Source organism: Ipomoea nil, unplaced genomic scaffold (genome assembly GCF_001879475.1).
Source record: "Ipomoea nil cultivar Tokyo-kokei standard unplaced genomic scaffold, Asagao_1.1 scaffold0276, whole genome shotgun sequence".
Lineage (NCBI taxonomy): Eukaryota > Viridiplantae > Streptophyta > Magnoliopsida > Solanales > Convolvulaceae > Ipomoea > Ipomoea nil.
The window spans coordinates 1,776,836-1,795,226 of record NW_017616704.1 but is presented as its reverse complement, the minus strand read 5'-3'; the positions used below and the strand labels follow the sequence as shown (position 1 = coordinate 1,795,226).

The 18,391-nt window shown below is 45.9% G+C and overlaps 1 protein-coding gene across 1 annotated transcript; it reads right to left on the bottom strand.

The window, feature by feature from the left end:
• Window positions 1–2,305: 2,305 nt before the first annotated feature.
• Window positions 2,306–3,182, bottom strand: LOC109155302. Its single transcript, XM_019302989.1, has 2 exons — window positions 2,375–3,182; window positions 2,306–2,328 (listed from the first exon to the last, which is right to left on the bottom strand). The coding sequence occupies exons 1-2, from the start codon at window positions 3,180–3,182 to the stop codon at window positions 2,306–2,308; spliced, it is 831 nt and encodes a 276-aa protein (XP_019158534.1).
• Between the last annotated feature and the right edge of the window lie 15,209 nt (window positions 3,183–18,391).

The window sequence follows — 18,391 nt, the reverse complement described above, 5'->3', positions numbered from 1 at the left end:
GTGCACTCGACCAAGAAGTCGGCCAAGGCTTGGCCTTTTATGGATGGCCGTGGCTGATACTCAATCCCGTACTGGGTTAATTCCACGGCCCACTTCACCAGGCGACCGGACGACGAGGGGTTCCGCAAGACGCTCCCCAACGGTTGATCAGTCAGCACTCGGACAGTGTGGGCTTGGAAATAGGGCGCTAACTTGCGCACGCTGATCACCAGCGCATAAACTATCTTTTCTAAGGCCGTGTACCGTGTTTTGGCGGCTTTCAAGGAGCGGCTCACATAATATACCGGGTGCTGGGCACGTTCCTCTTCTCGGACCAGCACCGAGCTCACCGCCTTCGGGGAAGCGGCCAAGTATAAAAACAGAGGCTCACCCACCAGGGGGTGGACAATACGGGAGGCGTAGAAAGGTACCGCTTCAATTCCTCGAACGACTGCTGGCACTCGGCTGTCCAGGCGAAGCCTTCCTTCTTCTTCATGGCTTCGAAGAAAGGTATAGTTTTATCCGCCGCCTTGCTCAGGAAGCGATTGAGGGCAGCCAATCGACCAGTTAACCGCTGTAGGTCTTTGACAGTACTGGGAGGCTGCATGTCGATGATAGCTTGGACCTTCTCGGGGTTAGGCTCAATGCCTCGTTTGGTAACCATATATCCTAAGAACTTTCCGCGTTGCACTGCGAAGGCACATTTCTTAGGATTCAGCCGGAGGTTATACCTTATCATTACTTGGAAGCAGCGGTCAGATCTCTCGCATGCTCGTCCTCCTCTCGGCTTTTGACGAGCATGTCGTCCACATATGCGGCCATGGATTTTCCCAACAGATATTGGAATAGCCGGGCCACCATCCGGTATAAGTAGCTCCGGCATTCTTGAATCCGAAGGGCATGACTCGATAACAATACACTCCATCCGGCGTCAGGAATGCGGTCTTCTCCTCGTCTGCAAGATGCATGAAAATTTGATGGTACCCTCTCAAGGCGTCCATGAAGTTTGACAGGGCCGACCCGGCGGTTTCGTCAACTAGCTGGTCGATCTGAGGCAAGGGAAACGGGTCTTTTGGGCAAGCTTTAATGAGGTCTGTGTAGTCAACGCACATCCGCCAGGCCGGGGGCTTGGGTACGAGAACTACGTTTGCCAACCATTCTAGGTATTTAACCTCTCGAATGTTGCCCGCAGCCAACAGCGTGCTCGCCTCCTTCTTTACAAACTCCCTCCCATCATTGGCGAGATATCGTTTCTTCTGCACAACCGGCCGATGGCCGGGATCTACGGCGAGTCGATGAGCAATAATGGATCGGTCGACACTGGGCATGTCCTCCGGTCCCCAGGAAAAAACTAGCTGGTGCTCTCGGAGCACTCTAATGACCTCTTCTCGTACTTCCTCAAGGAGGCCGACTCCAATTCGGACCCACCTATCCAGCTGATCGGGATCGATCTCGACTTCTTCCAATTCCACAGCCGGCTCAGGGCGAGGTATCATCGTCTTCTTTGGGGGTCTTTCCGTGATCACATGGACCTGCATCTCACGCTTGCCCATTCCTCTGCAGGGCTGTAGGTAGCAGTCGCGGGCGATTCTCCTGTCGCAACGCACTGTGCCTACCCCACTTGGTGTGCGGAATTTCAGGCAGAGATGCTCGATTGAAATCAGAGCTCCTAGATCCTCCAGACCTGGTCGGCCGAGTATAGCGTTGTGTGAGCAGGCTAGATTCACTACGATGAACTTCATATTGAGTTTCTGTACGTCGGGATAACTGTCAATCTCAACTGGTAGAGTGATGGATCCTTCTGCCTCCACCGAGTCTCCTGTGAAACCGGCGAGTGGCGTTTTGACGGGGTTCAGCTGTTCTCGGGTCAATCCCATTTTGGTGAAAGTCTCGAAGTATAGCACGTTGACGCTGCTCCCAGTGTCAACCAGGATCCGACGAACGACTACCCCCTTGATGTCCATCGCTATAACCAGCGCATCTCGATGCGGCGTCTCTCCCACAGGCAAATCTCTATCAGTGAAAGTAATGGGCTCTCGGCACACCTTCTTAGAGTTCTCCTCACGCCCGTACACCGTCCCGACATACAGCTGTCGAGCCCAGGCCTTTCGAGTATTCGCTGAGTCACCACCTTCCGGCCCGCCGACTATCATGTTGATAACCGGCTTCTGACGCCACTGAGCCTCGCCTTCCTCAGAAGCCGGCTACTTGCCCCGACTGCTCTCCGCAGCGGCGGTGGGATCCCCGTCCCCCCGAGTGGCCGACCTCCGCCTCCACTGATTAGGAGGCGGGGTCCCTTGCTGGATGATACCTTCCATGATCTTCTTCAAATAGAACCACTCTTCCGTGCTGTGAGTGTAGGATTTGTGGTAACGACAGTATTTAGAGGTCTTACCTGCCTCATCGCTTACCGCGTGGTCGTCAATCGGCGGAGGCGGAGGTGGAGCGACTGCTTGTATTTTGTGCACTGGCCGTTCGGGAACCGGCCGAGAGGGGTGTACGACGGGCCTGTCGTATGGCCGTCTGGCATCGGGTCGTCGGGCCACTTCCGAGCGCCTTTCCTTTGTTTCGGCTCGCGTCCTCTTCCCACCGGCGGATCCTCCGACCTCGCGTTGTCGTTTGTGCATCATAGCCTGTTCCGTGTTGGCCCTCTTGCTGGCCATGTGTATGGCTTCCGCGTAGGTGGCCGGGCGGTTGTCCTGCAGATCTCGGTATAGCTGACCGGACCGCAAAGACTCGATGAAGAAGGTGAAAGTAGTCTGGTCCTCAACTTCCTCAATGGATTGGATTACTTTCTGCCAGCGAGCTAGATAGGTCTTCAGAGATTCGCCTTCTTCTTGGTGAATGTCTCCTAGGTGAGTCAGATCCTTCAGGGGCTTAATGCTGGCCGCGTAGTGGCTCATGAAGCGGTCGGCTAGCTCCTCGAAACTGTGAATTGACTTGGGAGGCAGTGCCACTAACCACCTTTGTGCCGAGCCTTTCAGCGTGGGCAAGAAGGCGCGGCACATCACTGGGTCTCGAACTCCCAAGACCTGCATTTTGGCTTGATAACTAAGCAAATGTTCGCGCGGATCTCCGGATCCATCGAAGGTGGCTTGTTCAGGAAATTTAAAGTCGCCGGGTACTTTGTAGGACATGATCTCGGAAGAGAATGGCAAAGCTGTGAGCAACGTCTGCCCAGGGGATTTGGTCTTTCCCCCCATTTATTTTCTCAGGTCTCGTACCTCTCGGGCCAACTGGGCCACGTCGCCTTCATTGTGAGTGTGGTTTCCGGTGGACTCTGTGCTTTCGCCGACTTCTGATTCGGCCGGTTGGCATCTTGGCACGTTATGCGCTCGGTCTGTCGCGTTCGAGTTTTCGTTCTCCGGGTGCGAGCTCTTTCCCGACCGGTCTCCCGGTTTCGGGGTCCTGCTGGTGCGCGGCTGGGCTCCCTTTCTCCTAGTCGTTCTCGTGCAGGCTGCCGCCCAGCATTCGGACCCAGCCTTGAGTGGACTGATCGCACTAGCTGGCTCTCTGCCCGTTGATTTTCCTGTCCGTCTTCCGGCCTCTGGGACAGTTGTTGATGGCGAGGCATCGGCCGAGAAACCGACTGTTCCCTCACCCCTCGACTCGCGTCGGCGAAGGCTCGTCCGATCGCGTGGAGTTGTTCCGGGTGAGGGGTATCATAGGCGGCTGCCGGTTCACCTGTGCCGTTTCATTTCCTTGACTTTGAGCATTTCGTTGGTTCAGCTGGTTTCTTAGATCTGCCTCTATCCCGTTGTTCCGGTTGTTTGCTTGGTCTAGTCTTTCCGACATGTTTAAGACGCTTTTCCGTTCGACTTCGGGACTCTCCCTGCTCAGAGAGTCACGTAGCCCTTTGTATCGATCCCCACAGACGGCGCTAGTGTTGGTTTTTGGGTTTTCGGGCCCAGGGAGGTCCAGCACAACCTTAGTTGGTGGATTCACCTTTCACACAAGGTTGTAAAAGAAATGGAAGTATTTCTAATGGCTTCAAGTGTGTCTCTCTTTTCTCCTGGGATCAATTTGTCCCAATTGTAAGGGTGGAGGAGCCTTTATATAGCAGGCTCCCCTCCTGCCGACTTGAAGGTCATTAATGGCTAACTTCAAGGCTAATTACAACCACCGAGCCGTTGTGTGCCGTTACCGGATCGACTAACGGCTCCTTGAATCCGTAACAGTCTGACCGAGTCTTGCCTTGAATGCCTCCAACGGCTCCCGGGCCGGGTCTTTTTAAATGAGGCCTCTCAATGCTCGCTTAATGGCTCTGAGCCGTCTCTTCATGGACTTGGGCCTGGGCCGACTCCTGGACTCGGCCCAAGCTTTCACTGGGCTTCTTCCACGGCCAGCCCACGTTCCTTGTCTTGGATTCCCTTCTTGGGCCAACCTTTCTTGGGCTGGGGTTCTCACCCCATCACTACTCTTGTTCGTCAATTAGCTGTAAGCAATATGCAAACTGTAAAAGCATGTGGAATTTGCTCGGTAGTTGGGCACCAAACTGATGCATGCCCAACTCCTCAAGAAGAACCTATTGAAAAAGTCAACATGGCTGGGGGTTTTCCTGGACAACCTCAAGGTAAGTATGATCCGTTTTCTAATAAATATAATCATGGATGGAGGGATCACCCGAACCTTAGCTATGGGAACTCACAAGGGAACCAGTTTGTTCAGAATTGTCCTTCAAGACAACAGCCAGCCCAAAGCTCTAGCTCAGGTATGAATCTAGAAGATATTGTTAAATCTCTTGGTACTAACACTTTGCAGTTTCAACAAGAAACACAACTATTCCAACAAGAGACAAGATCTAGTATTCAAGAAACAAAGGCTAGTATTCAAAACTTGGAAAGACAAATGGGTCAACTACCAACTACGATAAGTCGCTATAAATTTAATTTAATAGCAGCAATAGGAACTAGGAAAACTAACAAACTAAATAACACAAGCACAAGCGGTTGCATTTAATTTAGAAAAATATTCTCCCTGAGACCAATTATCACTAAAACTGTCAATAATAAACCTCACTTGCTACTAAATATTAGAATAATTTGTAGCACAATATTATCTAATATAGAAAATAATTATATCAAATAAATAACTAGTAGGCCTCCCAAGCAATTAAATGATAAAACTATTCAAATAACTTAGAAAAATATTTAATACTCAAATGCATAAAAAACAATAGATTTAATTCCAGTAAAGGTCCCCCGGCTATTGTGATTTTCCAAATTTAGTCCTCGTCTTTTAATTTGGACGAATTAAACCCTTGACTATCAAAAACGTTCCCCCATTAGTCCTTACGTGAAACTAACGTTATTTTGCTATTTACATTAGGGGTAAAACCGTCTTCTCTTATGCTTAGTGTTTTCTTCCTCAAATTCTTCCTTCCTTTGAATGTTTGAATAATATTACACAGTCCCCAAGTTCATCAGAGACCACTCCTGCTGAGTAGCGCCTTGATTTATCAAAAACGGATACTTTTCATCCATCTTTCTCCCCACCGGCGATCAATGGGCGAAAATGCAAAGAGTTCTCCACTCTCGCGTGGTTTCTCCGGCGAGCCTCCACTGGCTTCACGATAAAAGGGTAGAAGAAGCCAATAACCTCGTTAAATATATCTACAATCAGTGCAACATCTCCGGTACCGACAGCATGCATGTTGTTAACATCTGGACTGTCACACGGCGCAATATTGTGGAAATTTCATAAGCAAGATGGTATTCAACAAGAGGTTCTTCGGCAATAGAATGGAAGAAGAAGAACTCCAGGAAGTTGAAGAATGGAGAAATGACGAGAAAAAACCTTAGTGAGAAGAGAAACTATGGAGTTTTAGGAATGCACAGCAGATTAGCAATCACCAGTTTGATATGCGAGGCTAGCGGCGGCTGGTCACCGCAGTGATGAACATGCAGCGTTTTGCCACTGAAAGTGTCGCCAATCCCGAGGATTTCGTCGATATTCCTCACCACTATCCACTCGCACTTACCGTACCCCGACACCATTCTCGTCAGGTAGTCCATTACGTAGGTTGTCAGGTGATGAACACCCTCTCTCACGTTGGCCACACGTGATAAGTCCCCCACCACAGCTCTCTTAAACCTCAGAAATGTCTCACTGGCCGCCTCTTCCAGCGCAAAAATATCTATTTCGCCTGCTTTATCAAAGCATTAGCTCCCGGCAATTTTAGTAACTCTAGAGCGGGCAACATTAACGTTAAACAGCCATGCAAATCCAGTATCTCAAACAGGCGTTCTGACGAACGGCAACCACGGGCCACCGCCGAGATAAAATCCATAAAAGGCGTTACATAAGCCCTTGCAATCTGCATTAGAAATGGGGCATTCTCGACTTTAAAGATTGATTGGCAGGCATAGATTTCCATGGTAATGATCGAGATGGACATGGAAGGGAGCTGCTCTAACCCAGAGCCTGATCATCCTGTCCAATTATTGCGCTCAACTTCACAATGCCGAATCGTGTTAAAGTGGCATCGAAAAATGTCTCACGAATGGCGCTGTAGATTTCCTGGCAGTCACGGAGGCATCCCATCGACCTTAGCCGCTGCGCAATGGACCGGAGATCATCCAGGACAAAGCTTGTGGGATTAGTTTCGAAGTAGAGACCAAGAGAATAGCTACGAGTGGTGTAAGAATATGTAGTGGGATTGTCTGAAACGGTTTGTTTGGTGCTGAGAACATGATTGAGCATGGTTTCGAACTCCTCCAAGAGCTGCCGCCGAACAGTACCGGCTTCCAATAAGAGAAAGAACACACTAAGCATATGAAAAGACTGTTTTACCCCTAATTTAAACAACAAAATAACGTTAGTTTCACGGAAAGACTAATGGAGGAACATTTTTGATAGTCAAGGGTTTAATTTGTCCAAATTAAAAGACAAGGACTAAATTTGGAAAATCACAATAGTCAGAGGACCTTTGCTGGAATTAATAAAGAATCTCATAGCATAATCAATTCCGGGGATTCAATTCACTTAACCAAGCTAAAGAAATTAATCAAGCATGGACATTGATAACAACTTTAAAGAAAAGAAGATAATTAAGAGGGAAAAGAATGAACGTTCAACAAAAGAAATCTTCCACTATTTATACACTTCCCAAATTATTTTCAAACTAATTTCCACTATGCATTTTCCTCCTTATTCGCTGCACGACGAATTCTTTTGTAAGAGGCACCGGTCAAAGTCGAAATCTTCGCAGCAATTTGACGAAGTGTTTCTGATGACTGCTTTGCCGCACGTTCTATACGTAGGGTCATAGGAAATAAACAAACCACAAATGTTAAATTAAATGTTTAAATTGTTTTGTCTTTGTGTAGAATTGGCCAAACACTAATACTTAAAAATTATATTAAATAAAATTAAAGAGTTGGGCTCAAAACACATTATTAACTAAATATTATTATAAAACACTTATTTAACTAATTAATTTTTAAACTCGAAAAATAAATAATATTAAATAATTATAAATAACTAATGCAAAAATATTATAAAGATGTACCTAAAATAAGAGTGTAAAATATGTCTATCAATGTGATTATGGCGACATATAACCAAATAGATGATGGATGATACACAATATTTCATAAAATTTGAAGTATATGCACAACAATTCATAATATACACAATAACTCATAAAATTATAAATATATACACAATTATTCCTAAAATTTCAATATATATATATATATATATATATATATATATATATATATATATATATACAATAATAATTTATAAAATTCAGAATACAATAATAAATTCGAAATATAATTATAAAATTCCAAATATATAAACAAATAATTCAAAGTATATATAAAAAAAACGATTATATATATATATATATATATATATATATATATATATATATATATATATATATATATATACATTACTGTACGCTGGCGACGTGTCGGCGAAGCAAGGCGACGTCCGGCGAGGCTCTTGCGGCGACGCGACGTGACGGCGAATCTGTTGGGACAACAGCTAGCGGCAGCGGTAGCGACGAGAAGAAGGAAATAGTGGAGCGGCAGCTGTAGCAGTGGCGATGGCGCTGGAGCAACGGTGTGGCGTGCGAGATCGGCTGCAGTAGTGGCGACAACGGTGGGGCGGCGGTGTGGGCGGCAGATGGAAGTGGTGTGTGGAAGAAGAAGATGTGTATTGTGTGGAGTTTTTTTGTTTGAAGTAGCATATGGCAGTTGAAATAAACAAAAATTAGGTCTGAAACATTTATATGGCGTTAGTTATATAGCAACCAACGTCGTATACTTAAATATTTATTGTTTTAAAAAATAAAGGGTACAACGTCGATTTTTACTTGGAACTGACGTCGTATCCTTAATAATAAAAAATTCGTAAACTATACGACGTCGGCTCATTTACGAGCCGAAGTCGTATAATATATTTATTTTTTTTATTTTTGATTAATGAGTTACAACGTCGGTTATAGGTCAAACCAACGTCGTATAATTTGTAATTTCTTTTTTCTTTTTCCAGAGATATAACGTCGGTTTTGTGAAGAAACCGACGTTATATATATGTCTTTTAAAAAATGGTAAATTATTTTAATTTTTTTTTAACATCGATTTATTTAAAAACCGAGGTTATATTGCCGACGTTGTAAGTGATTGTTGTAGTAGTGATCCATACATTTCCCGTATTTAATGAAGTGTTAGAAGGTTGTTGGAAAAATAGCAGCAACATCTACGCGCAACTAGAAAGCTTTTAAGGAACCAAGATAACACGAGTGTAAGACTGAAAGGGAGTCTGTGTCGTGTTATAATAACACTACCTTAAAAGCGTTATCTGCCCGGTAACGGTGCAGTTAGAATCCTGACACGCTTTCGACAGGCTACACAAACCTACTACGGATAGCTTGCACTAGCAACCACGTAGGCGAACCTGACTATATATGCTCAGACTAGAGGGTATGTATGAAACGAGTGCACTGTTCAGTAGTGAAGGATGCTCTATTTATAGGCATGAAGCTCTAATCATAACCATACGCACTCACGCAAGAAATGGAAGATTAGATCTTGACTTCTGCTTGTTCATTCCCATGTTTATACAAAATGTGTGGACAAGAAACAAGCAGACCCAAGAAAATAGGACTAGAAAGGTGGCCTTCTAGTTTGATCGTATTTTCCCAACAATCCCCCACACGTTCAAAGTAGAAGGCTAGAAAGGATAATATCTGAGCAATACAATTGAGTTGATCTGATCTTAATGCCAGTGTTTGAGAACTTGAACTGACACGTAGTGACATTGAGTAATTCTCTTCCCGGGAGTGATATGAATCTTGAACTCACCGGTTAGATAAATTTTGAACTCTAATGCACACACCAACTCTATGAAGCAGGTTCTAGGAAAGTCAAACTCTTTACCTTCTTTTGAATACTCTTAGTATTCAACCCTGTTATGTCTATCTTAATATAGACCTCCACCTTGTCAAAGTCTATCTCAATATAGAATTTTAACTCTGACAAGTCTTATCGCATTATAGATTTTTACGTCTTGTCAAGTCCATCTCAATATAGACTTTAGCTCTATTAAGTCTATCTCAGTATAGACCACCTCTAAAGGCTTATAGAGTAGTTAAAGACATAAATCAGTTGTAAGTCTTTTCTTTCTAACATAGACACTGTCTGATGGGGTGTAGACCCAATGGGTTAGAGGCCCAAGAAAGAGTGGACCAAGGAATGGGCTCGCTGCAATAAGCCCAAAAGGATAAAAGAAATCTACGCTGTGGGCCTTAACCAGACCCTGAAGAAAGTTTGGAAGAGTAGGGAGCCGAGTCCAGGGACTCGGCATCGGCACCAACAAGAGTCGGCCCAACCAGTGACCGTTGCTGCTTCAACGACTGCCATTAATACAGGTCAATCCAGCCGTTGGGAGGGTCACGTAACAACGACCCAACGACTCTTAGCCCCTTTATTTTCCATTATTGCGCATTTAAACATCTATTTAATTGGTAGAAGATGGTAAACATCCAGCATAGCTCTAAGAATACAAATAGACACCCAAGAAATCATAGACAAAAGCAGCCCGTTCCACTAGTTATTTTCCCGTTTTCTAAAGTGATCCTTTCATAGCATTTCTCGAGTGAATCCACCAACCAACGGTTGTGTTGGACCTCCGTGGGCCCCAAAAACCCTAAAACCAACACTGGCGCTCTCTTGCTTAGGAGAAAAGGTACCTAGTCGAGCCCCGCCCCCTCGTCAAAGCAAGAGAGCTAGAGAAAGGGTGACCTCTACGCGACCGACTAAAACCCAGAGTCGACGAATCAGGAAGAGGGTAGCGGAGGAAAGATGTCAAGCCGAGTCTCAAGAGGGAGAAAGTACCGAGTCTGCGGGGAACCGGACAAAAAATCCTGATGAGATGGCTTACCTGGAGCAAGAGATCCGAAACTTGAAGGATCAAATGGAGGGAAAGGCAAAATCACTCGGTCGAGCTTTGCTCACTGCCTTACCTTCTCGACTGAGATCATGTCATTCAAAATACCTGGGGATTTCAAATTCCCGGAGCAGGCTACCTTCGACGGAACGGGCGACCCACGGGAGCACCTCTACCAGACCGCACTCACATTCTTCATCGAGTCGCTTCGATTGGGGAAGCTATAAACCGATCTCCGGGATAATCGACCGGCCACCTATGCGGAAGCAATTCACATGACCAACAACCGGGCAAACACTGAGAAGGCGGTCAGGTACAAGAGGCAGCAAGAAATCGGTGGGACTTCCGGATCTAAGCGAGCGAAGGGCGAAGCAAGAGAGAAACACCAGGGGGATCGACCAAGTCATTCAGAAGGGATGCGCTCTTTCGATAGAACTGGCGCCCTATTCCTACCGACCGCCTCCCCCTCGCCCGGTGCATGAGGTTAAGGAAGGTACGCCACCTCGACTAACCCCGTTGAGTGACCATCCGGAAGGATCCGATCTCAACAAGTCGTCGAAATATTGCTGCTATCACAAATCATACACACATAACACGGAAGTGTGCTTTTACTTGAAGAAAATTATGGAGGAGATCATCCAACAACGAATGCCACCTCCTAACCAGTGGCATAGGAAAACTTCGTTACAGCCTACGGAAAATGATGATGCCTCCCGATTAGCCGGCCGAGATCACGGAAAGCAACCGGTCACTGCGGAAGAGGAAGCTCAATGGAAATAGAAGCCGGTCATTAACATGATAGTTGGTGGCCCGGAATGCAGCGACTCGTCGAACATTCGCAAGACTTGGGCCCGGCAAATATATGTCGGGACGGTGTACGGTCGGGAGAATAGCGCAAAGAAGGCATGTCGAGAGCCAATCACCTACACAGACCGAGATTTTTTGTCCGGTCGAATGCTGCACCGTAACACGCTTGTCATCGCGATGGATGTAAATGGGACAATCGTACGGCGGATCCTGGTGGACATGGGAAGCAGCGTTAATATCCTGTACTTGGAAACTTTTACTAAGCTGGGATTGACCCGGGAACAATTGATTTCGGTAAAGACACCGTTGGCCGACTTCACGGGCGAATCCATCGAAGTGGAGGGCGCAATTGCTTTGCCCGTGGAGATCGGAAGCTACTTTGATGTTCGTAAGCTAGATATGAAATTCATAGTGGTCGACCTGACATGTTCACATAATATGATCCTCGGACGACCGGGGTATGTGCAGCATGATGCGATCAAAGGGCAGCCCGAGAATGTTACCTACAAGCATGCCGCCGGATGCCAAAACGGGAGATAAAGGTGCACGAAATTACGGAACAGCCCGTGAAGAAAGTAGTACCCCGGTGACCCGAGCCAGCGGTCGAATTTGAAGAAATAGAGATCGACCCCACACGTCCTGAGAGGCGAGTACGAATAGGAGTCGACCAGGAAGAAGGAGTGCAATCAGACGTCATACGAGTGCTTCGGGAGAACCGACTGGTCTTCGCATGAGGCCCCCAGAATATGCCTGGAGTTGATCGAACTGTTATCTCGCATAAACTCGCGGTGGACCCGAACCATCGACCCGTGATTCAAAAGAAAAGATACCTATTTATTCACCGGCGCGAGTTCGTCAATAAAGAAGTCGGCACGTTGATAGCCGCAGACCACATTCGGGAGGTAAAATACCTGGACTGATTGGCCAATGTGGTGTTGGTTCCAAAACTGCCCTCCTGGAGGATGTGCGTCGATTACACTGACCTCAACAAGGCTTGCCCAAAGGACCCTTTTCCTTTGCCACGGATCGATCAGCTGGTAGATGAGACAGGGGGATCGGCATTATTAAGCTGCATGGATGCCTTTAGAGGGTATCACCAGATCTATATGCACAAGGCGGATGAAGAGAAGACGGCATTCATTACCCCGGATGGTGTGTATTGCTATCAGGTAATGCCTTTCGTCCTCAAGAGTGTAGGGGCCACGTACACGCGCATGGTCGCTCGCCTATTCCACAATTTGTTGGGAAAATCTATGGTCGCGTACGTGGGTGACATGCTGGTCAAAAGCAAAGAGGAATCCAGTCATGCTCACGACCTAGCCGAGTGTTTTCAGGTGATGTTGAAGTATAATTTACGATTGAACCCCAAAAAGTGCATTTTCGCTGTGCAGGGAGGGAAATTCTTGGGGTATATGGTAACCAAGAGAGGCATTGAGCCGAACCGCGAGAAAGTCACTTGGACGGGTCAACTGGCCGCCCTCAGCCGCTTCCTCAGCAAGTCGGCTGACAAGACAATACCCTCTTCGAGGCCATGAAGAAGAGAGAAGGCTTCACTTGGACGGACGAGTGTCAAGAATCCTTCGAGGAATTAAAGAGGTATTTATCAACACCCCCCGTGCTCTCAACACCCTAGGAAGGGGAACCATTATACCTGTACCTGGCCGCTTCTTAGAGGGTGGTCAACTCGGTACTCGGTCGCGAAGAGGATCGAGTTCAGCACCCGGTCCACTATGTGAGCCGATCCCTTAAGTCTTCTGAGGTCAGGTATACCCCCTTGGAAAAGGTGGTGTACGCACTAGTAATCACCGTATGGAAACTAGCCCCCTATTTCTAAGCCCATACGGTCCGAGTTCTAACCGATCAGCCCTTAGGAGGAGTGTTGAGAAATCGGACATCCTCCGGTAGATTGGTAAAATGGGTCGTGGAGTTGACACAGTACGGAATCGAGTACCACCCTTGCCCCTCAATCAAAGGGCAAGCATTAGTAAACTTCAAAGTTGAATGCGTTGCTCGAGAGGTGGAAAGACACACTCATTAGTGGACCGCGAAGGCGAGTGGTGGGAATTACATGCAGACGGGGCGGCTAGCAGTTAGCATTGTGGAGGAGGAGTCATGTTGACTACCCCCGAGGGTTTCTGGTTATACTATGCCTGTAACACCCCGAAATTTTGAGACTTTTAAAACTTATGTAACAAAGGTAAATTCTCATTAAATCCCAAAAGTAAGCATAAGAGTACGGGGTGCTATGCCACACCTGAGCTAGAGAGCTCAGGTGCACAGGCAAACTAACTAAAATCCTCAAAGTAAAGTCAGTACATAAGCATGGCACGTAGGCCGAAAAGGGGAAACAAGCTACTCTACGCTTCCAGTCTCTAGCGCGCTCCGGTGTCTACTCATCTGTGCCTGAAAGCCAAATATATCTGTTCAGCGAGAGATGCTGGTAACCCACTCCAACTCATTGAAATACATTATAGATAGGTATATATAGATATACAAAAATCATTTTGAAGCAGAAAGATATATACTTAAGAGACACTAGTTTTAAAAGCAGGAATGGACTCAGCAAATAAGGTAAACACACAATCAACAATAATAGTTAAAGAGGATCATCATAAAGGATTTGCAGTTAAGGCCCCGGTCTATATCCACATCAATCATATCACCATTCAATCATCATTTAATCATCATTCAATCATAATTTGTGACACTCAATCACACTGTCCTGGCGCCACAGGACCAATCGCTTGCCCCGAACATGAGGGTTAATGCATATAGCATTAACACTGTAACACCCCAGATTTTCGAAACTTTTAAAGCTTATATAATAAAGGTAATTTCTCATAAAATCACAAACAGAGTAATACTAATCACAAGTGTACGGGGTGCTATGCCACATCTGAGCTGGAGAACTCAGATGCACAGGCTAAACTAACTAATATCCTCAATACATCATTATGGCACGCAGGCCGAAAGGAAAGACTATCTATCTAATCCACGATCTTCTAGCGCGCTCTGGGATCTACTTGTCTGTGCCTGAAAGCCAAATATATCTGTTCAGCGAGAGATGCTGGTAACCCACTCCAACGCGTTGAAATACATTATAGATAGGTATATATATATAGATATACGAAAAGTCATTTTGATGCAGGAAGATATATACTTAGGAGACGCTAGTTTTAAAACCAGGAATAGACTCGACAAATAGGGATAAGCACATTCAACAGTTATAACCAAGTATGTAAAGATACTAGCATATATCCTATGGGATAAGCACATTCAACAGTTATAATCAAGCATATAGAGATACTAGCATATATCCTATGGTCACAGATTCACTTCATCTCATCCACATCATCACTCCAACTCGTATCTCATCACACGCAAGCACACTTTGGTGGCGCCACAGGACCAATCGCATGCCCATACATGAGGGTCAGCGCATATAGCTCTGACACGGCCCCGCAGCACCCTGCCTCGTATCGCAATACGAAGGGGTCGATTGCAACCGACCGATGAACCGCAGCTCATCATAATGTTTGATTGCAAACAAACAGTGGACCGCAGCCCAAGAGTAGTCATCTGACCACAGCCAGGAATATGAACCGCAGCTCATGTAAAACCAATTTGATCGCAACCAAATTGGAGTAACATGCACACATAACACATAACAAGCACATGCAACCCATATTAACAGATTGGGAAAGGGGAGAAAACCTATAACGAAACCTATGCGTGGTCATCCACATGCTAGGAATAATCCTAAGGGGTTCATACTTCTTTCACCTAGGCCAACGGGGTACCAATTCCACTAGCATGCAACATATATATACATATATAAGACTCGTTTATCCTACGAATGGTACCCGAAACATCAAACTAGACTTTAGGCACGATACACGGGGTCCGTTGGGACACCACGAGGGTCGGGGAAACATCAAACGAGGGAGCCGGAGTCCCGAGTTAGGATAATTTCCAGCGGGTAGCCGGTGGGTGGTGAACCACCCGCCGGCGTTAGGTCTCCGGGCAGCGGGTGCCAGGCGGGCAGTCGCCTGCCCGCCGGCTGCCCGCTGCCGGCGACGTCTTTCTCGGGCAGCGGGTAGGTGGCGGGTCCCCCTACCCCCACCTACCCTCCACTGACTTTTTAACAAAATAAACGTCCCGGGATCCGTTGTGGAACCCGAAACCATGCTTAGACACTTTTAAACGCAATTGATGACACCACGTAGACAATTAACGGATCAAAAGCAAAAATCATATAGCACATATCCTATCATGACTTCTAAACAAAATCAACGCCCGAACATGCGAAATCCCACCCAATTATACCAAGAATAACACAATACGAAATTCCCAATTTTAACCTAGGGCTCTAATCATATTCAAATCAATAAAATCATAGTTCTTCTCTTAATCATCAAAACATCAAGATTCATCAAGAACATCACATAATCATCAAGAACCTCTTATCATCATCAAGATCATCAAGATCACACATAAAATTATCTCCCAATCATCAAGAACATATCGTCAATATCATAAACGATTCATCAAGACACAAGTATAGAGAGGAGGCCAAAGAAGATAAATATAGCAAGGAAAATAGGTTTTGTTGAGACATGGGTTACCTCTTAGCCTTAATTAGATCCCTTGGCTATTATGGCTCTTTTCTCTATGATCTCTTTTTCTTGATTTCTCCTACGTTTGGTGGTGGGGAATTCTTGGGAATTCTTGTGTGGTGCTATTTATTATGGTATGGGTTCTAATTGCTTTCTAATCCCCTATTTATAGAATCAGGAATCCTAATCATACTCTGAATAATAAAGGCCTACTTTCTTTATTCCTAATAGGTATATAGGTCTAGGATTCCTAATTAGAATCTGATTAGTAAAAGGTTTACCCTCTTTATTCCTAATAGGCTTAAAACTCTAGTTTAGGCAAGGGTCCACAGCCCATGGTGGACCACATTAATTAATTAAAGGGAATCCTAACCAAATTAAATCCTTTTTAATTATTATTAACGTAATTAATTAAATAATTAATTCGGGATTGAAGGTCGTAACACGGGGTGTTACAAACATGGCCCCGCAGCACCCTACCACATAACGCGGCATGAAGGGAGTTGATCGCAACCAACCCATAGAGGACCGCTGACGAACTCAATGTCGGACCACAATCCGACACACCGCTGATGCGCACAGTCGGTGAACCGTGATCCCTTTCACAAGGGGGGAATTACGACCCTACACACTGTTGATGCGTACAGTCGGTGGACCGTAGCGGATCAAGCCCTACACACCGCCGAGGGACTCAGTCGGTGGGCGAAGATCCTCGGAGACTACGGCCCTACACACCGCTGTCCCATCACTCGGTGGGTCGCAGCCAGCCGTAGCCCTACACACCGCCTGATTACTCAGGTCGGTAGACTACAGCCTTCCTCGGCTTATTGGCCCTACACACCGCCTGGCGCGTCCAGGTCGGTGGGTCATATCACCGAGGCCCATGTGGACCTGTAGTCCTATATAATCTTTATATACTTGACCGATATCAACCAGCCTGGTTAACAGTTGGGATGGTTCTCAACCCATTCAACTGCCCGTATAGTGGACCGCAGCCCAATATAATATTTAAATACCTGACCAATCTTAACCGGCCTGGTTAATAGCTGGGATGGTTCTCAGCCCATTCAACTGCCCGTATAGCCAACTTGATTGCAACCAAGTTGGGGAATCATGCATCACATAACACACAATAGCACATAATAGCACATTGGGAAGAGGGATACATATAATTAAGCTAAAGTGTGATCATTCACATACTTAGAATAGTCCTGAGGGGTTCATACGACTTCCACCTAGGTCAACGGGTTACTGATTCAACTAGCATGTAATTCCTAAAACTCTTTTATCCTACGAACGACACCCGAAACATCAAACTAGACTCAAGCACGACAAACGGGGTCCGTTGGGACACCACGGGGAATGGGGAACATTAAACGGGGAAGCCGAGGACCCAGGGTGCGTAACGGACCAGCGGGTAGCCGGTGCGTGGAGGGTCACCTGCCGGCTGGCCGCCGGAGATCACTGCCCGGTAGCGGGTTGCCGGCGGGCGGACGCCTGCCCGGCGGTGATCTTCAGGCAGCGGGTAGGTGGCGGGTACCCCTACCCCCACCTACCCCCCCACTGACTCTTTCATCACAAATTCGTCCCAGAATCCTTTGTGGAACCCGAAACCATGCTTAGACACTTTTAAACGCAATTAACGACACCACGTAGTCAATTAATGGATCAAAAGCAAGAATCATGTATAACTCATCCTATCACGACTTCTAAACATAAAAAACACACGAACATGCGAATTCCCACCCCATATATATCAAGAACATTACAATACAAATTCCCAATCCATGCTAGGACTCTAATCCCTCCCAAATCATCAAAATCACAATTTATCTTTAACATCAAGAAATATCAAGAGTTGTCAAGAATCATCACATCAATATCAAGAACCTCTTTTCAACATCAAGATCATCAAGATTATCAGGAATACACATAAATCATCTTATCAATCATCAAGAATATATCACAAATAGCATAGAGGAATTAATCAAGACACAAGCATATAGAAGGAGGCCAAGGAAGGAGATTATAGCAAAGAAAATAGGTTTTGTTGAGACATGGGTTACCTCTTAGCCTTAATTAATTTCCTTGGCTATGAAGGATCTTTCTTTAAGATTTCTCCATTCTTGATTTCTCCTAAGGGAATTCTTGGAACTTCTTGTGTGGTGAGAGATTATTTTTGGTGTGAGTTCTAGGTGCCTCTTATGTCCCTTTTTATATAATTAAAAGTCCTAATTAGGGTCTAAGTGGCATGGGTTTGCTAATTCTATTTCTTATAGGACTAAGGGGTTGGTTTTAAGGATAAAGGCCCACGGACCATGGTGGACCCCTTTTTAGCTAATTAGTGGATTTTAACTCCCTTTTTGGGCTGAGTATTTGTTTAATTAATTTGGGTTTAGGGGTCGTAACACGGGGTGTTACAATGCCTTGGAATATCATTTTAAGGTATCCAACAATGAGGTCGAGTATGAAGCCGTGCTAGGAGGAGTCAGACTCGCTAAAGCTGTGGGGGCCACCCGGTTGTGTGTGAAGACGGACTCCCGTCTCGTGGTAGGATAAATCACCGGGACTTGTGAAGCAAAAAGCGA

Excerpts from the sequence above, each read along its gene's own strand:
- LOC109155302 (XM_019302989.1), bottom strand. The coding sequence starts at position 3,182 with ATGGGGGGAAAGACCAAATCCCCTGGGCAGACGTTGCTCACAGCTTTG. Across the intron at positions 2,329-2,374 it reads CGCGGTAAGCGATGAGGCAG|CACGGAAGAGTGGTTCTATT; the intron begins GTAAGACCTCTA and ends CTACACTCACAG.